This window comes from Dromaius novaehollandiae, chromosome 3, assembly GCF_036370855.1.
Source record: "Dromaius novaehollandiae isolate bDroNov1 chromosome 3, bDroNov1.hap1, whole genome shotgun sequence".
Taxonomy (NCBI): domain Eukaryota; kingdom Metazoa; phylum Chordata; class Aves; order Casuariiformes; family Dromaiidae; genus Dromaius; species Dromaius novaehollandiae.
In genome coordinates this window covers 108462695-108485398 of record NC_088100.1, presented here as the reverse complement: position 1 = coordinate 108485398, position 22704 = coordinate 108462695, and the positions used below count along the sequence as shown (strand labels likewise).

The 22704-nt window shown below is 38.6% G+C and overlaps 1 protein-coding gene across 1 annotated transcript; it reads left to right on the top strand.

Annotated features, from left to right (window-relative positions):
- Window positions 1–856: 856 nt before the first annotated feature.
- C3H2orf73 (chromosome 3 C2orf73 homolog) lies at window positions 857–18969 on the top strand. The gene is given in 6 exon segments (XM_026108289.2): window positions 857–867; window positions 4348–4564; window positions 6247–6400; window positions 17096–17211; window positions 18257–18296; window positions 18299–18969. Coding segments are annotated over 6 exon segments (900 nt in total). The 3' UTR covers window positions 18661–18969.
- The last annotated feature ends 3735 nt before the right edge of the window (window positions 18970–22704 follow it).

The window sequence follows — 22704 nt, the reverse complement described above, 5'->3', positions numbered from 1 at the left end:
GCTTCCCCAAACTGGGTTTTCATAAGACCTTTTATGTGTTTTTGTAAATGCCACAGGTCTCACCTCTTCTGGCATTACTGAAGAAATATAAATGTTAATAACACTAACCATTTCATGCTAATCAGCTACATTTGGGAACTTTGGCTAGGAAAGTCTTTCCTAGGGAAGCATAGGAATGTATGTTTTATTCCTCCTCCTCTTTCAGTTTTTTACTACAATGATATCATTAACTGTCGTTGAAAATATTTAGGGCCTTACAGTAGAGGAATTCAAGTCCAAGTCACATTAAATCTTGCAGAATAATCCTCCTTAGGTCCCCTGAGATCTTGCCTGCCATGTCTAATACTGATATTCTGGGAGGGGAGTTAGCTTTGTAATGGAAACTTGGGCCTGTTAAATCCCCAGTTCTGGCACATAGTGGCCACAAATGAGCCCTGGATCCTCTGGAGACGCTCTTGCTATGTCAAGCCTCTTCTATATGGGGCTATTGGAAGAGCCTGAAGAGGAAGGATGCAAGAGATTGCCTCTGAGTCTGAGGGCTCAAAGCTAGCATAAAAGCATTCATCCCTTTTGCATTATTTTGTGTTCATGTACAACTGTAGATATAAGATTGCTTCATAACGAACTGTTCGTCAGCACACAGAGAGATGAGTATCACACAGAAAAGCAAAAACATCTGCTGGAAGATCAGTGAGCAGATTACTGACCAGGGTTCTTGCACCTCTTACCTCTGCCTTCCACAGAAGTCATCACTGCATTCCCAGTGATTTACTATGGAGCAGGAGGTAGCCAGCAAAGTAGGGCAGAACAATCTAGTCTCTGAGCCAGACCTCAGGGTACAGTCATATATCTAGAAATGGCATGCAGGTAAGGGCTTCTATCCAGTGATCTCTGCACAGCCAGTTATGGTAGCATTTTCTCTACCCACAGAGCTTTGTGGAGGCTTCTATGCACATTTAGAATTGGTGGGGGAAAGGGCTAGAAAATGGACAACTAATGGACTGTCAACCCCAAGAATGGTCAGCCTATTCTAGCTCTTTTCCTTCCCTATGAAGATAATACAGGTAATATCTGTGTTATATCCAGGTTATTGTGCAATAAAAAATAACATAATACAGTTCCAAACTTCCCGCTTTACCTTTTCCAGTCTGCAGTTAAACTACAAATGAACAGAAAAATGAAAAAGCTAAAAATACCCCCAGGAATAAGGTCACAAGAATGTGAAGGCTCATTTTTAACAAAATAAGATAGATACATGTAAGTTGTGTGGAAGCTAGAGTGTGCAAGGTGTAGCAGCAGGAGAAATGCGGATGATACAGAAATTGTTAATGAATTCTGAGCTTTTAGGATCCAAGGGATCATCTTCAGTGATAGAATATGCAGAAGAAAAAAAGATTCATTCCTGAAATGTGAACATAGAATTCTTGGTATGAAAATGTTTGAAATCCAGTAAAAAGATCATTTATGTTGTAGCCTGCATCTGAAAAAATGCCTGTCAGTTTAATGTTTTTAGAGGTTTCATATTTGCTGAGCTAATTTCAGCCATTGACAAGACTTTGTTATTACTTTATTTAAGACCTTAGAACAAATGGAAAATAGAATAACAGTTAACTTAGACTTATTCAAATAGACAATACCAGAGCAACTTATAATTTTATTCGTATATCTGATTTTCTAGACAAGAAAAATCTGATATTGCTAATCAACCTCAATTTACAAGTAACCGATGCAGTAATTCCTGTGTAACATGAGAACATAGAAGTAAAACTAAAGAAGATAGGCCCTGGTTTAAGAATTGGAAAATGGACAAAGAGCTGATCAACAGTCAAAGACAATGGGTTGTCCTGGAAAGTGACCTTTTGGGAGTTCATCAAGCTCATTCACATTCAGCTGTTACTGAAGTCATGCACACACCTACACACACACACATACACACCCACTTCTACATACACATATATGTGTGTACTTTTGTGCGCGCGTGTGTGTGTATGCTCAATATTAATAACACTGAGAAAAAGAGGAAATGTGCTTATTTAAGAGACATCATGTGATGACATCATGTCAGTGAATGACCTGAAAGACTATAGTAATAGAAATATCCAGTCCTGAGGAGCACTGTGTGAGGTATTCCCAGAAGAGATAGAGAAGTGTTAATGCCATTTCATTGTGTACAGTTCTGACAGTCAGGAATGACAGTACAAGTTGTTCAAGAAATTGAATTGGAGCAGGTTCAGATGGGATGAGTACAATAATCATGAGGTTGGACAGCCTAATTTGTGAGAGGAGACTGAGATAATCTGGCTTTGTTAAACCTATCCCCCCCCCACAAAATAAAGAATTAGAGAATTTCATTGCTATTTCTGTTTATGTTTTGGGGTAAGCACTCAGGCTCCCAGCAGAAAGAAGGACCAGTTTTAGCTTAAGGACCATACTTGGATAAGAATGACTGGAGCTTTATTTGCCCAAGAAATCAATTAGTGAAAATGAGAAGGCTTCTGACTCTCTGAGCAGAGAACCTCTGGTTGGATCAGAATAGGAGTAATGGGCAAAACCTTAACTAGTGTTAAGATAGAGTTGATGAATACATAAATGGGATCATATGGCAGAGTTGCCTGTAATAGCAGGTTTGTTTGAATGACCAGGATGTCCTATCCAACACTCTGTTCCTGAGGTCCTAAAAAAAGAATTTGTGTATATTGCATATAAAATAGATTTACTAAATATAAATAGGCACAGGCATGGCTTGCTTATGAACAGAAGTGCCTAATAAGCAATCTTGATTTGACATGCACTGCTGTAGCTGTATGTCAGAAAGTTACTAATGGAAAAGCTGTGATCTTTATTGAGTTCCATAAAATCTGTTAAATAAAGACATTTATTCATAAGTAGAATTGGTATGTAGCATAAAACCATTCTGGAAACTTTCGGAGAGCTGATCCTGCTCTTCCATCAAAGATAAAGGAATGCAGTGAGAACTGGATGAGATTTTTAGGTGAAAGACTGTCTTTCCACTGGGTGTTTGTCTACTGGGTAACATAGGGGCCAATTTATATGACAGTCCACCAGGCATAGTGATAAGACTAACAATAACTTTGATGTTTCAGTGCAAAAGTATGCTGTCGGAAACTTAACAACATGACTTTTTATTGGCTCTGTATCAGTTTAATATTCTGAGGCAAGTAACTGACATGTTGGTGTGTGGAGTTTATTTGTTGTCCATGGCTTCAAGATATAGCATACATAACGCTTTTCCCTTCTTATCAGAAATAAGTGTGTTTGGCCTTGATGGAGAGCACTACATTTTTTAAACATTAACTGTATAGTTAAGTATCAGTTGTATTTACTGTTTATCACTGTAATAAAAGTACAGTTCACTACCTCCTTGAAATGATTGAATTAGCTGGGTGAGTATAGAGCTATTTCCTTTTGTAACTTGAATATTTAATTGCTGCTAGTTGGTTTCTGTTGAAAAGGAGACAAGGAGGTTAGGAGTAAAAGCATAGATTCCAGAGAAAAGGATGGAAAAGAGGATGGTAACTGCATATTATTGCTGTGTAAATAATATGATTAGAGATGTCGCTATAGGAACAATACAAAGAAAAAGGAGTAGGAGACTAAGAGGGGAGTATTTGGGAAGAGTCATAGAGAGGTGATGGAGGGATGCTGGGAAATATGACTTAGATAAGTTGAAAGAAACCAACTGGCAAGCAGAATCAGAAAAAAGTGTGTTTGTTAAGGCAATAAAGACCTGAGCTAATCAGTGTCCAAAGCAGCTGATGAAATAAGAACAGTTAAAACCTTTGAAATTAACAGTTAGCAAGTCATTATAACTTGAGAGAGATCTGTAGTGGCACAATGGCCAGATCAAAAAAGCAGAATTAAAAAAATGAGGAATAAAATACTGTACATTATTTGAAAATCTTGAAAATAGGCAACCCAGCCCAAGAATTTGGATCAATTTTGTATACCCAGGATCAAGGAATAGACATGAATGAGTCCTAATCCTAATTTAAAAGGTACGAAACCAAGACATTAACTCTTTCACTCTACCATTTTGACCTTGATTTCTGTAGTATGATTCAGGAGTAACTAGACCAGAATTAGTGTGAATGACAACTGAATCTAATATTTGGAGTTTGCTGAGACTTGCACCCAGATCATACCAGAATAACTGCACTAAAGCATATTCTGGATTCAGAGCAGTAAATAATATCATATGTGGCCTAATGAGTTTTTAACAGATATATTTTTTTCTTTTGTTTGGTGTAAATATATTTAACTGCCAACAAAGTGTAGAGTACACGTGTGAATGCGATAATTTCTTCATTGTCTTCTTTTGTCTTTCAGCCCAAATACTTTTAGGATATTTAATATTGACATGCCAGAAGTATGCACAAGAGCTGTCAATGGAGACTATATATCTGTCCCAAATAAACACCATTCACATTCACCAGAGTGGCGCAATAATCCCCAACCACATTACGCAACATCAATTATTTCCAACATAAGGATCCTAAATGAACCAATATACTATATGGAAACAAAAGACACCAAGACAAAACAGGTATGAATTTTTTCAATTAATATAGTAGATATATATGTGATACGTATATATATGTGATACATATATATCTACTATATGTATACACATATAGATAGATATGTATATACATATGTATATGTGTATATATACATATATACGTAGATATATATACATGGAATAACAGCAGTAAAACATACTAAACATCTGAATGAGCCCATTAACATTAGAGCAATTCAGAATTAAGGTCTAAAATGATCTATATAAGCCAGTCTGCTAGGTCTAGATACCACAATGTCTGCACCCTCTATTTGATCTTCACCATTGTCTGTACAGTCAGTAGCCAGTCATGAAGAGGTATGTTAGAAAAAGTATTAGTAAAATTGGCCTGTGCAGGTTAAATCAGTCTTGATTTGCTTTAGGTCACATTTTATTGAAGTTTGCTTTGTGTTATGTATTTGTATTAAAAAAGAAAAATGGTTCTTAAATCGGCATCTATGTAGATTTTACTTTAAAGAAAAATGCCCTTATGCAAAAGACCAACATGAGGGCTATACACCTCTTTAAAACATGGCTTCAGTGGAACTGAGTTCTGTCTTTATATCCAGATGTGATTTTTCCATCAATCTAATCAAAGAATTTTGAGTTTTACATGGCAAATTCTGGTTCCCAAGTCGTGCTACCAATACCTTACTCTATGAAAGACCTCAGTGAAACAAGATGCTCACAGCATCAGTAGACCTGTAAGAATATGGCGTTCAATTCAACCATGTTCTGAGGAAAAGGGTAAATGGTACCGAAACTTAAGTTGAACAGAGGCAGGATGAAGTTCTCTGATCCTCGGTAAATCAGACTATAGCAAACAAACTTTAGGAAAGAGAGAACAAGTGAGCTTCAGTTACTGGTTTCTAACAAGACAATTTAAATACATCACCCCTATTCTAACATGCCTGGTTTGTATTTACAGTCTTCATATAACTGAAGTATTCTTTTTCTTACTTGTCATTTAGCTATAAATAGTTTTGATTTGATACAGAAAGTATGTCTGACAGAGAGCCACCAGTTCATAAGGAACATTCTTTTTAGGGGCTGTTTTCTGGATGCACACCTTGATAAAATATTTTGGAACTCTACAGAATACAAAAATAACATCAACCTCTCTATCAGATGTTTCTGGACTGGTTTAGCTGAAGGACTGACACTTTGAGTTAATTTTGGTCTGCCTAGATTCTCTGAAATAATGGCATGACTCCTAGGTCTGAATATGAGCTTTAATTGTGGGATGTTGCATAATATTTCCCTGTGCCCTAAAAGAAATGATTACAATTTTTGCTACTGTGTGAATATTAGTCTAGATACCTATTTAGTTCTTAAGTGCTGTGGCTGGAAAAAGGATATAGGAAAGCAGTTTGAAACAATTTAAATATATACGAATACCACTTGTGTGGAAGATCCAGGAAGTTTTGTGACTCCTTTATGTGGAGTCACATTATGAAGAGATAGCTTTGTAGTACAGAAGAGAAGAAGTGAAAATGAAAGAATTTTGGGTCCTCATGTAGCCACATAATTTATTTCCATAGAAAGCTAGTATTAGGAGTCAGAATGGGCTTAGCAGTAGTGGCAAGGAACTGACAGAGCTCTGAGGGGACACTTTAGAAACACTACAGTGTATGTGGAATTTTATCTTCTTTCTTCTGATTTTAAAGCATCATTGGTGGCCAGCTGGGGAGACCCATGTGTATCATTATACTCCACCATATGACAAACAGAGCACCCAAAGAACTGATTTTCAGAAACCAGCCTGTGAGTTGTCTTTGCCAACTATATTCAGCAGTCAGCAACGGCCTTCATGTGGGATAGGTGAGAACCCAGAGAAAGCTTTTTGTCTCACATTAGATAATGCTATCTGATTGGATTGCACTGTATACACCATCAAATAGTTGCTATCTGTCAACACACTTATAAGTTGTATTTTTAGTTTTTGTCTATATTGAGAAATAGCAAATAACATACATGTTTCAGGCACCACTTTATGGGGAGCACCTGTCCGCAGACCTGATTTTTGTCTCCTTTACAACGGCATATATTAAGAATAACCCTACTGAAATCACTGGAGGTGTTTCTTTCTGACTATCCACTATCCTATAAAATCTGAACGCCTTTGTTAGCAGAGTTCAGCCATTAAATAACTCTGTAGTAGTAACCACCCCCTCTGGAATGTAAAACATAAACCTTTTAAACTAATTGCAGTGGGGAAATACTTCTGTTTTAAAAATATACATATGGAGGCTGTAAGATTATAAAAACCATCCTTCAACTATTCTTAATGTATAAATACCTGAAACTATTTTTGAGAGAGCTTGACTGAATTCTGCTGTCAGAGGACAACTGTTTACAGTGTCCCCACTAGCTGACTGAACATCCTGCTACCTTGTGCTTACTTCTCCTAGCTGCCACACTGCACTTTCTACAGCATGAGACTTACACAGTGTTAGTGCAGGTCTGTCTCACGTGGGCTACGGTGGGCAGAACAAATTCTCTTGTCCTTTTCTCCAGCCATCTCTAAGATGAATTAATGCAAGCAAGTCTAGACCAGTTTTTTTAAAACTGTCCAGATGGGTTCTGTCTCTTGCTAGTGTTTTGTCAGCGTAATGGCTGGGGTTTTATTGTCTGCAAGTAGAGCATTTGGGAATCTAAGTCCTCCATAAAATCAGTCTTACATGAGGGGGAAAGAGGCATCCAGCAGCATATCTATAATAGTTGCATGAAGTGAACTGATTGACCGGAAGAGCAGCACTGGTAAATATGTCTTTTTATGTGCCTAATAGCACTGAATTAGCAGCAAGCCAACTCAGACTGCTGCTACTGTGATTTTTGTCATTCATTTTTACACAGAGAATTTGCTGGAGAGCAGCTGCAATCCTATATTTCCTGACTCCATGCATATTTATTCTGAGGAGGCAACTGGCTGATAAACCAACACCCTCAATGAATATGCCAGGATCAAAAGAGACTGTTGCTGTCACTGAATGGTATTCCAAGATAGCAATGTGGCAAGCAGCACTCTTGAAGAACAGTGATGTCTGTGTTATGGCTAAACTGTGTTGTATTCAACTAAAAATTTATTTGCCACGTGAATAAGTATTTTAATGTCAGAAAATACTGTGAAACACAACAGAGCATGCTCTGTTTTTGTACATGTCCAATGTATTTTCTCCAAGAGCAGAGCCTGATACACTTGAAATAAGAATAATACTAGTCTGATGCTCTGAGACATTCAACAGGAAGCTATGATTTCAATAGATTTTGAAGGCTGGAGAAAGGGGCTCCCTAGTCAGCAATCTTAAAGCCATCTGAGAAATGATGGGAACAGGCTAGAGATCGTACAGTGCTAAAAGCGTTCAAGAAACTTGCCAATTACAGGCATTAGAAAAGAAAGAAAGGAAACAATTCTTTGAGCAGAGGAACAATTTTCTGTTTCCCCAGGTTTAAGGAAGTGCTGCTTATCAGTTCAGGGCTCTTTTTCCCCAGTAACTGATGAAGTGGATTCATTCTGCAAGAGACCACAAAGGCAGAAGCTAGAGTGATGCTGGCTGGGCAGATTCTAAAGCTCCCGACATCTCTGGCAGCAAAGGAAGCACAGTAACTTCTGAAGAAAGAAGTGTTTTTCTACTGCAGCAAGAGCTAGCCACCAGCAGGCTTTCTTTCCTCCAAGGTGCACCAGGGAAGAGAATGGCACTTGCTGGCTCCTTTTCTCTTCTAGAGGCAAAGAGAAGTGTAGAAAAATAATGGCATAACACAGATAAGCAAAAAATCTTTCAGCAAATCAGTACTATTGACTCTTCAAGGGGGGGTCTATCGAAGTGTTACCATATAAGTGTGAAGAAAACAGCCAGAGATAATACAATTAGTTAACTCATAGCTAGATAGTTTTGATACTAAAATGCTGTGTGGTGTTGAGATCAAATACCTGTTGTTATTATAACCTACCAGCTTCAATTTTTTAATTATGTAGACCACTTCGCAGTGAATCTATAGCCAAATATAAGTTAGTTATTTATAAAACAGTGTTTTAAGACTTAGCTGTTTATACCCAAACTCATGTGGCAGAAAATGAAAGGACAGATTTGGTAGCATGACAGTTTTTACTAAGGACTGAGGAGAAAGTAGAAGAGGAAAAATAAGGACCTGATTTCAGTTTTCTGATTCTTTCTGCAGCACAAATTAGAGCTGTTGCAGAGATGACTGGTGAAATTTAGAATGATTTCTGGGTACTATGGTTATGTCTGTCTTTACCTCAAAGACCCTGAAGCCTGGGATACTCTTTCATGTGCTATATTGCCTTACGTGGTGATTGAAACCTGTGCCGCTCACAAATAATTTCTGTCCTTGTGACAGAAATCCTTCAGGCTCTTCTAGGAAGGCTCTTGGCACGCTTGTCCATGCAATGTAGGCTGTCTGTCCAGGCAGATGGAAGTGGCCTTTCACAGAATGCTGGGATCATCCATGTCCCAGGAAGAGCAATTTGATATGGAAGCCCTTTTCCCTGGCAATATTAGTTCACTAATACGACCCTAACTCTTGCCCCATGGCTTTGATCAGCGATTTTGGCCTTGTGGCAGTACTGAAATAGACTTTGTTTGTATCCCCGGAGACTACAGAGTGTACTAACCTGGTAATGCTGGAGCCCCAAATAGGAGACTTGTGGAAAGCTTCCATAGAAGTACAAATGGAGAGTATCGGGGGAAAGAGCCTATTTTACTGTGTCAGCCAATCTCTGAAGCAAATATCATTCTATCAAGTTCCAAGTGGCTTATTCAAGCACTGTTTCCTTGCACTGAGCAAATGAAGACACTCAACTTTATTATTAAGATATCAAAACAATCAATTGAAAGCAATAGCATTTACACAGTTAATGGTGTGATTCTGATCTATGCTCCATCTGTTGGTTGGAAGCAGCTTGAGCAGTCCAGCTCTCCACAGCATGGTCTCTGGGCAGCGCAGATTTGCTCTCGCGGCTCCTATGTAACAACAATCAGTGTGGCTAGGGCAAGGGGTTAAGACTGATTCTGATGATTTTCAGTTACTGTGACAGCAGACTGGGGCCACAGCAGGTTGGTGCAATCTACTCTAAATTGCACCCTGATCCCCAACTGCTGAGCAGTCCTAGGACTAAGAACGAGTAAAGGGCACCGTTGTGCCCTTTTACCCCTTCAACTACAGTTGAGCAATGCTTAATGCAGCTGAACGTCTGGCCCTCCCAGACAGATACAATAACTAGTCTATGAGAATGTTCATACCAATTAAATCTTATCATCAAATCATTCTGTTCCATCACTCCACTTAATTAGCCATGGTCTTTGGTATTTCAGCAATGCTATGCCACGCCAAAAATGAAAGTATTCTTTGTGTGCTACACACCCCAAAACTGCCTGTCTGCCAGCCAGAGTCCAATCAACAAATATTTCTCCTGTGCCAGAACAGTATCTGCTGGAAAACATAATCACCCGCTTCTGATTTTTCAAACCAAAATGAGTTAGAGGCTAAGGTCTTTTAATCTTGGGCAGTCAGCTATTGTAATATGAAAGGGAAGCTGGCTTCTCATCAGCTGTCTTGTGGTTTTTGTGTGACTCGTGACAGTTTATATTTACAAATAAAATACAGTTCCTCGAGTGTTATTTGATAATATGGCCTTTCTGTTTAAAAAAAAGATGTGGATAGACTGTAAAGGGATGCATTAACTACTGCAAAGGAACACGAATTAACTACTGCAGTTAGCAGGCAGCAGCAGTGAATCAGAGCTACCACCTAGGCCTTTGTCTGATGCAGGGGCCATTGACTTCATGAACTTACATTAGTTGAGGGTCTGACCTCATTTTATTTTACATAAGTGAAAACATCCAAACACAGGCTGATCATCCCACCCTGCTTTTAGTAAGAAAGGGCCTGATTTGGCAACCTGTGCTCTGAGTGAATAAGTGAAATAAGTGAAAATTTCTTTCTCTTTTCAGTTGAACAGCTCTTGTAAGTAAGTGCATAAGAGGGGAACTATGCCTTGCAGAGTTCAGCCTGGAAGAGTTCATTGACAAATGGCTATGAAGGGATGCATTAAGAATTAATTCTCAAGACAGTACAAGGGTTAGTTCCCTGATACCCAGTTATGCTGAGACCCCTTTTCACTGCCAGTGAGAAAAAGACTACCTACATACCTGTGAAAAGGAATCAGTTTATTCAGTGGAAATATAATCTATTTTAATAGCACCACCACAAATCCATTCTATGCCATCTGAGGCATTTGTCAGATGTGACAAGGCACTCAGCCTATTTTTATCATGCAGCAAATCCTCTTTCCTATTCTACTTGGAACTAAGTCCTGTCCTTAGATATGAGCTCACTCCTCTCATTCACTTACATGGAAGTGTTGGGTATATGGCTGAAGGTAGAATTTGGCTGCGATCTGAAAAGATGACATCTGTAATCTTCTTCTAGATCGAGAACACAAAGGACACAGACAGGTGCTGTTAGACATCTAGCCTGCATAAATATATTTGTAAATGATACGTGGCCCTGGTCTGCATCTTAAAGTGCCTAAGTACATTTGAAAATCTGGCCTTGAGAAGTTTGTGTTTGGTCTTGCAGGAAGTCTGTATACAGATGGGAATTGAATCTGTATCTCTTGAGTGCTCATGTAGAACTTTAACCAGAGTAACGAGTCTTCCTCTTGCCAAAAAGTACTATTGATGTTTTCTGTCTTTGTTTTGGTCAAATTCAAGATCTTTTTCCTCTCTTGAATTCAATTCTTTGAAGTTTCAGAAGGAGCCAGAAGTAGGACTGTATGCGATTAACAGCAACTGTCATGCACTCTTAAGGCATCAGTCCTCAAATGATATTTTCAAAAACTCTTAAGTGACACTGAAGCTCTAGAACCATTTTCAAAAGTGACTTATCTCTGAAGATTGCACCCCCAATTTTATTTTAGTGAAACTTGCACTCCAGAGTCCGGCTCACTGGAAACAGTGAAATTGGGCTCCACAGTCACTTAAGACCAGATTGTGAAGTATTTGGATGCTTCGCTCCCGCTCCCCTTTTCTCTGAGAATCGGGTGCCTATATCAGTTTAAAATCTCTCTCTTAGAGCTTTCAGAAGTTTTTGCTGTGTTTTTATGCAATTGCATTGCTCTATCTGTTCCATATTACAGCTGGAATGTGCTTCTGCCTACTTGTCCATCATGTGAAAGCCTCTCACTTTCTGTAATCCATAGAGGAACTCATTTCAAAGTTTACATTAACATGAAACAGTCAGTCCCATCACAAGTACACACTCACAACTTCCAACACTCACATGGACCCCTGGCTTCATTGAAGAAAATGGAAAAATATTCATTCACCTCCACTGAGCTACAATTTCATTTTCCGTTTGAGGTCCTGATCCTGGGATGCCTAAGGCCTCTGTCCAGAGTAACTCTAATAAATATAACAACACGAGTATTTACAGAGTTCAACACCTCTCTGTTCAACAACTCTTCTGTCTTCTGACTGTATTCGCAGTTCTTAGGGAAGTTTTTAGCTTTTGTTTCCCTTCACTATTCTTTTCTGTACGTGAGCCCCGCAAACTTCTAAAATAGACTTTCTTTGCCTTCTCAGTAGGAGTCTGCCTCCCTGATCTATCTCCTGATTAAGCACTGGATATCACCAGTTTAGCCACATGAACTCAGCAAAAATCTTCTTGATCTTTTCCAGGTGACACAGGCCTTCTGCTATTACAACTTTATTGAGGCAGATGGGCCATCACTGGTGTCAAACCATATAGTCTAAGGCCAGATATGGACAATTAAACCTTCCCTCTCACTTTTCTTGCTGAGATTGTCAATATGTGGAGATTTCTGGAATCCCCGTGGTGAATAGCAGCTGGCACAGCCTCACTGTGCAAGTGCAGTTCCAAGATCTAGCTGCTATTGCATTAAGCTGAGCAATAATATCAGTTTTGGTGCGTGAAACACAACCTTGTACAGAGAAAGAATCAGGCTAGGTCAGGATATACTGTGTATCAAACAAGCTATCGCCATGCAGAGGCTCTTTTGCTTGCTGGGGGGTGTAAATATCTTTGCTACCCTTCACACAAGACTCTAGAGGTCTTCTCTTTGAGACTAAGTTTAAGCCCAAATAATGAACCACTTTGGATGATTGATGGGGGGATGTTGTGCACACACCCAGAATATGTCATTCCCAATCAAAGAGAAAGCAATTGTTTCCATATGTTGGCACATTTGTGATCTTGGTGCTGAGCCAGTTGTCTGGCTGGGATCAGGCTGCAGCATCTAACAGTAATGGAAGATTATACCTTGGAAGTAGGGTGCTAACTGACTGTATTCCTTAAAAGGATATAAACACTGAACACTTATCCAGGACCTAATTTATGGTTCCAGTATGTTTTGACTTTACATAGATGAAAAAATAGTCCTTTTGTGTATGCATATATGCATAAAAATTCCTTCTTGCTCTCCCCCCCTCCCTTAAAAGGAATGCAGTAAAACAATAGCTGGTGCTGTTCTGTGTACTAACTTAACTGGCTATTGCCTACTGAGGCTTGTAAGGATTCCCCTTTTTCTAACCCAACCCTGCAGAGGTATTGTAACATCTAAGATAGCTGACAGCAGACTATCTGACAGTAATTTATAGCTTGGGAGATAATTTGTTTTTTCCTATTTTTGAGAGCTAGTTTTGTTAAGTTGTTCAGCTGGAATGCAGGCTCTTTGAACAGATAGGTTTTTGAAGATGCCCAGCACCTACCAAACCCATCTGGTTTTTGTGAAGTGTCAAGCTAGTTGCACATTGCTGCAAAAAGGAATATAATTTTAAAACTTTGGAGACCAGATTCCCCCATGCTAAGGCCCTGCTGACTCTGCTGCATCAAGCACATGGGAATGTATCCCATAGAAGTGATAAGTTAAAGACTACTAGAGAGGGCATTTTTAACAAGTGAAGAAACCACCGCTTTAATGTATTCTCCAAGTTCTTCAGCTATCTACAGCAAGGCTGCCAGTCAAGCCAGTGAAGCAGCCAGTGAAGCAAAGGTTGTGACTAATTTAGGCTACATCCTTCCTGAAGTGTCCACACCAGCCATACAAAGCCTGCAGTGAATGTTGTACATGTATTGTGTGATCCCATTTATAAAACATACAGGCAGGTTGTTAGAGAGACACAGACTTCTTTCTGTGTCACAGCCAGGCCAGTCTTTTAGGATGATCTCACTGTGGGGTTCTACAAAATGCATTCTTTCACTCCCTAAATTGTGAGCAACTATCGAGCATTTAGTTCTGTAGCCAAAGAAACTTTGCAACTGTGAGACACAGTAGGCAGAATCATTCAAATCACTGCAGCAATGTGAATTTTTCCAGCTGAGGATAATGAACATATCAGATCACTCTCCAACACACACATTAAACTTAGGGAAAGGAATAGGTTAGCACTTTAACTAACTCTAGAAATGTTTGTCAGTTGTATTGCTGGAGTGCCTTGGAGACATGTGCTGACCATCCTCATGATCCTCATCATGCAAGACTTTTACACATACAGGGTGAAACAACAAGATGCTGAAAGACAAGCATGCATGCATCTTCCTAAGATGACTTGCACTGTTGTGAAAGAATAGCAGAGAGCCAAATTTGGTTTTCTACTTTTCAGTCATATGCAGAGATTTTTTTAGTTGTTTATGGGAAATATTAACTTGTTAAGGTTCTCTACTGGAATATTTACATAATATATTATGAATAGATTTCTGATGCCTAAAATTCCACTGAGAGAGAAATGAACTAATATCTTTTTGTAGAAGATTAATTTGCAAAACTAATGTACTGAAACATATTAGGTTAGATAATGTATTCAACAGCTAACAAATCTACTTTGTGAGTAATTTATTTAGAAAATATTTTTTATCTTCCATGCAGATGTTCAGATACTGAGGAAAAAATCCTCAATAGTTTTATGTGAACCTCTCATACACATAAATACACACACGCGCACACACAATTTCATCAATGGCATTATTCATGTGTGTTTTAGAGCAATTCATATTCTACGTTATCTCTAAAGAATGGCATCTTCCAGGACTACAGAGAAAATAGCCTATCTATATTTTGTTGGCCAGAAATTTAACAGTAATACAGATCATTCTAACTTTCAAAAATTCTATAGGAACATTTTGTTCAGATGCAGCAAAAGCACAATCCGTGGAACTGATAGCCTTATTGTATTCACAGCTACTAGCATGTTTAATATAAATGTACTTCTTACCTCTGTGTTCCAGTATGAAAGCTGGGAACTACAATTTCCATATTATTTTATTTTTCAGACTTATAAAATCTTCCTCAGTTGCATTTCCAGTTTCAATTATTAAATGCTGCCATCAGGACTTAGACAGGCAATTTATAGTTCTGCTGAAATGCTCTCTTCCTTCTATATTCAAATGAAGGAGTGTTCTGAATGCATATCACACCTTCATAACAAGTTGTAGCTAACTCTAGACATGCTTAAAGCTTTTAGGGGTCCATGGATAGCTACAAATGTGCATGTAGGCATGCCAACCAGCACACATTGTAGGAACTTCAATACTTATTTTTGCACTTCCAAACTGTATTTTTTTCTGGACTTCTTAATGAACTTTGTATCTATAAGAACAGCAGTACTTCTTTTGTTTCTTCCATCTGAGAACTATGTTGTACTTTACAACCACAGTGTTAATACCTTCATTTTCACAACATTCCTATGGGTAAGTATGTATTATTATTCTGCTTCTGTAGCTAGCAGAACTAAAGAGTGAGCTTTTACATATCATTGCCTAGGATTGCTCTAGACTTGCTGAATATATCCTAATTGGCCCAGAACTGCTGGCTCTATATTTGAGTGTAGGTCAGTATTAGATCTACTCTGTCTTCTGAATCACATCAGTACTAACTAGCCACTTTTAGCATTTTAACCATCTTCAAACAATGTATTTCTGAAAACTACCTCTATACTAATCCAGCGGGCTGCAAGATGTTAATTACAACCTCATTGAGGCAAACAGTTTGCAAAAGGACTGGAAGATTCATTTCACTTAGTGATCTGCATCCTAATCCCTTAGCCTGATATGCCTGGCACCCAAGCACTTAAGCACAGGCTGTCAATTATGTTGACTTTGAGGAACTCATACTGCTGACTTCTGTTTCCCTATCTTCTCAGTGACGTATTTCATTTCCTCTACAACTACTCTTGCAAAGGACTTTAGATTATCAGGTACCTGAACTAGTCTTTGCTGCTATATGGGGCCCATGGACCACTGTTTCTATATGATGGTGTATGTTACCGCAATACATGTCCTTAAACTAGCTAGTTAAGTTACTAGAAGCAGTCTAGCTATAGTAGCAGAGAGCTTGATGGGGGCCAACTATGTTTCCTGTATGTGTTTTTGAGAAAACATGCGCTCTAAAAGCTTTAAAGCTTCTTGTAATTTCATAATAGATATCTGTCAATGTATTTGTGGAATATCATCATTTTAATATATATTTTTCAGCAAGAATGGGATCCTTCAGCAGACAAAATCTTGGTCCAACAACAGAACAGCAAGAAGTCAGGGTCTATTCTACGCTGCTAGTTGTATGATAAGGATGTCAACAGTAAACTTACAATATTCCAGCTTTTTTTCAACATTCAGGGTTTATTTGGGTTGTGTGTCCTAGTGTCTCCAACAACTTAGCTGTTACCAGTGCGCAAATGGAAGTGCAGTGGCCTACATTTGAGCAGTGACTAATGAGGCAGCCTGACCCACTTGAAGCACTTTAAGCAGTCCTGCTTTTCAGAAAGCTTTGAGCACTTGTTCCCAAGGGGACCTGGCCTTATGCTATATCTCAAATTGAAATTTAAAATCACTGGTCATTTTGGAGAATGTGGTTGGGGTATATAAATTGTGCTAGACATTCATTTTTTCCTTCCTCTTCTGCCTGCACGTGTCGAGGCTCAGTGTGATGGGTCAGTCTCTGTTTTCATTAAATATTAATAGTGAAAATTATTCTTGTTCATTTATAGGGCAATATTGTTGTGTTGATGGAAAATTATCTAAAAGACTGTAGAAAAAGGGAGCAGGTAACATGAAGAGGTAAAATGGCCATAGGAAAACAATAAGAAACATAATGTAAGAAGAAGTCTTGCACCTGCCAGGTGATCTAACAGGCCTTTTCTGTCTTCCACTTTAACAGTTCTTGTACTGAACTGCTCTTCCAAAATCTGCCTGTGTGGCCTTCATCCTCACCCCAGCAAAGTCACTGCTCTAAAGCCACTTCTGCAATGCTGCCACTCAGGAAAACCTTGAATTACCATGACATATGTGCAAGCACAGCTGACTGTCCACCTCACCATGCCCTATTCCCCTTGTGATAAACATCATGGTTTCACTTGCCTCTCAAGTTAGCTTCAGCAGTTCAAGAAAAGCAGCTGTCGCTTGTATTTTGAGCAACATGTTTGTGCAGGCTACCTTGGACCATGCAGTGCAAGTGCTCCCTAACAATGTTATATTTCATAGCTCCACTTGCAGCTCCTAGAACATCCAAAGGTCTTCCAAAGATTTTACAGGAACAGACCTCTGTTAGCCATCAGTACAATGCCAGAGAATCTCCTAGTGAACCCATCCAAGGAAAGGTAAGATAATGTTCATCCTGTATGATTAATAGCATCCAGGAAGCTGGAGGAGTAAGTTTATCCCAGAATTTCCGACTGTCTGTTTAACACTGAGATCTGTTGTCACAAGCTTTAGAATTGCCAGCAGTTAATATTAATGACATACTCTTTTGTGTTACTTATATATGCTCCATTTCATTTTTGTGTGTATTGTAGCACCCAGACTTCCTGCAGTTTTGATAAATAACCTAATGATAAATCACACAATCTGGATTTCTAAGGAGTCTGCTTGTGCTCTGACTTCACTGAACCCAACTATCTTGGCACACAAAAAAGCCAGAATGAATAAGAGCAGAATAAGAGCTAATGCATGCTTTGATGCCAGTCTTGTAGGTACAGACCCCTAACTTTTTCCAGGCCTTGGTTCTTAGGTGTTTGTATGTATGGTTATGCATTTCTTATAAGTCAACAATTCACTATAAATAGGGAACCGATCGATAGACTCTGACAGACTTCAAGCAGATCACCCAAAATGCAGAATTCCATTGTCAGAAATATTTTGAAATAAACAGGTCTTGTTTGTTTTCACTTCTGTTTATTTGAAAAAAAAGTCTTGTGTAACACAGATGAGCAAAATCGTTTGAGATGCGGTCATAAATCTCCTGGCCCACAAAAGCAGCAGTTCAGAATTGTATCCATAGCAACCCATGTAGCAAGAAATGAAATCTGATATGAATAGACTCGTACAGAAAAGCCGTATGCAAGTCACACACTTTCTGAGGCAGAATGGTTGTGAACCAGAGAAAATAAGATGCATTTTCTTTTACTTGTTGCTTCTTTCCAAGTATTCCTGCCGTGCCCCATTTCATGAATAAAATGGGCTGACAAACCAGCTATTATTCCATTGCCTTCAGCTATTCGGACCTATGCCAGTGGCCAGTAGAGAGGCCGAGAAACAAGTGTTAGCTTTGCCAGCACTTGAGCTAATAAATGAACTCAGCTCACAGCTGCATCTACGAGCTGCTTATGTTCCCCTGGTTAATGTCAACCTTGTTTCCCCTTCCAGCGACATGGAGCTTTTGTGTGCACAGAGATAAAGCCAGCGAGTGGTCGATAGTTCCTGAGGGAACAGAAATATTCCTGAGTGCTAGAGGGTCATGTTCACCAGAACAGCCAAAAACAGAGAAAGAAAACTCAGTGAAAAGCCGAATGACCTCAGCCAGTCTCTTCCTGCAGAATTCCTAGGAGACACTAAGCTCTGAAACTCACTTATCAAAACCAGACATCAGAGAAATAGCCAAGGCATACCCCAGAATTCCTGTGAGAGGACACAAGAGTTCAGGCATTTCTCAGACAACTGAAGTGGATGTTATCTGTCCTGCTGAGGAAGAGCCCTTTATATCCTACAAACATCCTTCAATAGATGAGTGGGTGGGTTACCTACTGTACATAAAAACAGGCGGACACTGAATCCACCATCAGCTACTGGAACAAAAAGAGCCTAGAGTCACTGTGCAAGCCAGTGCATTTGCTTATTCCAATATCAATAACACCAAACACAAGCTGACACCAGTGAATTGTTAGAGGGAACACAGTGCTTCTTTGACATACCAACAGCTGCACTGTACTTTGATGTTTCTAAAAAACTATATGCTCATCAAAACTTTTTCTTAATGGCAGAATTTCAGGGTTTTCTCTGGAGCATTTTCCTCTTGGTTGTTTACATGCAGTCTGCAAGATGGATTTTAAGTTACTTAACACTTTCAAAGCTGCTTATTAGAAGTCACTGAGATTCTTGAAGAGATACTTTGTTTTTCAAATCAATTATACTTATTTTATTTTTTACTTATTGCTAGGTATTTTATATAAATGTTTTTGATGTACACCATCTCTTTGGATGCTGCAATGTGGTTTCACATGCGATATGGTGTCAGCTTGTGATAAATGGAAGCCATTGTTGCTTCCGTAGGAAACAATGACAGCCAAGATGGACAATTTTCTGCAGTCCACAGGAATTCAAAAATAATGTCACTGCTCTCTACTGCTAATGAAGACAAACCCTTGGAGTAAGTCCTTCTGAGGGAGAGGAGAATGCTTTTGCATAACGTTTAGCCTTTTCTAATTTTTTTTTTTATTATTATTAGAGCCCATGAAACCAGAAAGCAGCTGATTTACTCTAGGTTTTCCCTTCACGCTAGACAGAGAGAATTGTTCAAGAGAATGAAGGACAAGTTTTACCAATGTTAAGAAAATTTTTATTTTTCCCTGCACTTTTCACTGGTATTCCCGAAAGTTCCCCCCTGTATTCTTGTGTCAGGAAGATGCGAAATTGTAATGCAAAAATGTAACTTGCAGCATTTCATAAAACAGACAGAGCAAGTTACTACCTGCAGTACTCACACTGGCTCCTCTTGTATGCTAGAGGAGTTCATGTATACTTTTGCTGCAGTGAGAGTAATGAAAAATCAGCTATCCAGCTTTCTACTTTGAGAAAACATAACAATTGTCTTAACTATAATTGTCCTACTAAACTTACATGTTTTATAAGTTTTCCTTTCAAAGACTGATAAAAAATGGCAAAATAATCTTTCGACATTTTGGTGAAATTTGTTTGAGATAGTGTTTACTTAGCATTAGTAGATCACCCGTGTTATAACCCAAGTGAAAACATACACCTACAGAGTATGCTATGATGATTCTTTGTTTTTCTTCAGTTGACAGTAAAATGTATGAAACTGCTCTAATTCAGCCTTCAGTTATGCATGCTCAGCTCCAACTGATATCAATAAAAACTGCACAAGTTTATGAGTTGCATGCTGTTTAGTTTCCACCATCATTGCCATGTTAGTAGGAGATTACAGTTGTAGATACAGACCTTGCCAAAATGATCAGATCTGTATCTATTGTAATATAGTGGGGGGTTCTTCTGATTCTGTTCATTAAAACTTACATTTTCTTATGCTGAGCTGTCCATTTATAGTGACCTCATCAAGTGGGGGGGGGGGTAAAAGAGGGAGCAAAATCAGTTAGAACTGAAATACTCTGCACAAACACCAACACAAAAATTAGACATAAGGGGCCAATCCTGAAATGAATTACGGCCTTTTGGGACCTAGCATATTCTAAATCAAGTTAAGATGTTGAACCTCAGAGGTCAGCACAGTAGCATATGAATACCTCAGTAAAGCTAGCAGATAAACTTTATACGTACACTCTTCCTGCAGTCATGGGGGATGCAGTTAGGACATCCCATACACTTAGTTAAACAACTTAAAAGCAAAAGAAGGAGAAAACAAGTCTGCATCCCTGGCAGTCTTTCATACTTTTTCTGGATGGAATTTTTCACATTAAGTAGCAGAAGCCCAGCATTATGTTTAACTGGATATTTACATAATGCACACAGAAATCTAAAACTGTATTAATTTACTGTTAAGTTTTGCAAAGAACAATTTAAGACAAAATGTCTTGAAAGAATGAAACATCGTAACACCATCAATGGAAGAACAAGTTAACATGATGGAGAAAACATTGCCACTGAATCTCTAAAGTGTCTTCAGTCTGATGAATGCCTAGAGCATCTTCACTAACCAACTTTAATTTTGTTGCTTCAAAAACACCTGAACCTGGACTATCGTATTTACAGTCCTGAACAAGTTGTATATAGTATGCAATACGACTGTATTTTCCAAAATAAAATTATAAGAATTTTTTTCCTTCTCTTTTGAAGTGTCTCGGAGCTTCTGTCAATGCGATCTCATCTTCCTGAATAAATTAATTCTGTGTTCTCCACATAGAGCAAATACAATTAAAAGCACAGGTACTATTATTTCAAATCAGGAAGCAATGTCTATTACAAGAGAAGAGAACATGTTCAAAACAAATTAAACCAGAAAATTTATTGCCACAGAATAGCCATTATGCATGTATATTATCCAGTTGTACTAAAACAGTTTAATAGCTGTCATTAAAGTCAAAGGAAAGTCGGTGTCACTTTAAAAAGAAGTTGGACTATAACTTGTGTCATCAAAGGAGGAGTCTGAGGGAACTTGCAATCTTCAACTCAGAGGTGAGAGAAATCAGCAGATGCCATGGACAACTTCAGATTTCTTTCATTATGATAAGCATAATTTTTAAAAGGCCAACAGTTCTTACTACTGTCCATATTCCAATACAAAGGGCCAGACTGCCTAAATCCTTCCTCATGTGATTTATTTCTACTTGTGAGTAACATTGCTACTCATGGCTTACATGAGTAAATGTTTCCAGGCTCTGATTAATATTTCCCAAAAGTATTACATGGGTTTTTTAATTTAATTCATACACAGTAATCAGATTCTAAATACACAGCCCAGTGTCTGTCCTACCTCATACAGCATGACAGCATCTCTATTTTAATCTTTTTGACAACTTCCTCTCTATGTCAGATCTACCTTTTGAAGGTATTTCATTTGTTCTGAGCTTCTCTGGTGGATTCATGACAGCCATGTGGGCTCCCTGATTGTGTCCCTCTGCTGTGCACCATGGAAAATCTACTAACCAAGTATGTTGATCTTCTGTACTTTGTAAACATGTTACTTGAACTGGTTTCTTATTTCATTGATGACACTTTCTATCTTCATCATGCATTAGTGAAAGCATTTCATTACTGATTGTACATATGGAAAAATCACTCAGTTTCATTTAATTTGAACTTGTTGCAAAATACATTAATATATTCTGAAAACAGCTCTTTTCTATCAGTGACACCATCAAATCATATAATACACAAATATACAAAGAAAAAATACAATTTTCTTCCAGAATGTCTAAAAAAAATCAGTTCATGGTTAAAGTAATCTGATGTGAAAATAATCTTATCCATGAAATGCCTCAGGACAGCTAATGGTCCAAAAATCCAGATATTTTCAGGACTGAGACCTGCCAGAGCTACAGTTACAGTAACGTGGAAATTAATTGCATGAAGAATCAGTCACTGCAGTTTGGAAGTGTGAGACAGTGTGCATTCACAGCTGTATCCATCCAGAACCTTCCTGTCATGGGAAGAAAAAAATCTGGGACAAATCTTCCTAATTCTCTGTTGTTCCAGGCATTTTCAGGTATATACAGCTTATGCTAAACCCCTCTATTCTGTAGTGTCCAGGACCTCTGGCAATCATCAATTGTGCTAAGTGCTGTCCTGGTGGAACAAAGTAGTTTACTGCTCTATGGCATTCACCATCCTAGGTTTGACAGAAGGTTACATGGAAATTGGCCATGAAACCTGATATTATTCGCTCCGACAGACAGGCTAAGGTTTGGGAGCTATGCAGATTTTCTTTTGTCTGCATGTGTAAAAGTTCTTCCTTTCCCACCACTTATTGCATGGTTGTGAGTGGTAACTAGTCCTTTTCACAGCTTCCTCTCTCACTGTACGGCTGTTCTCAACCTGTGGGCAACACTGAGCTTTCAAAGCTTGCTCCCACCACATCAATCTTATCTCTTCCAGTTCAATCTCATATTCTTCCAGCTCCAAGA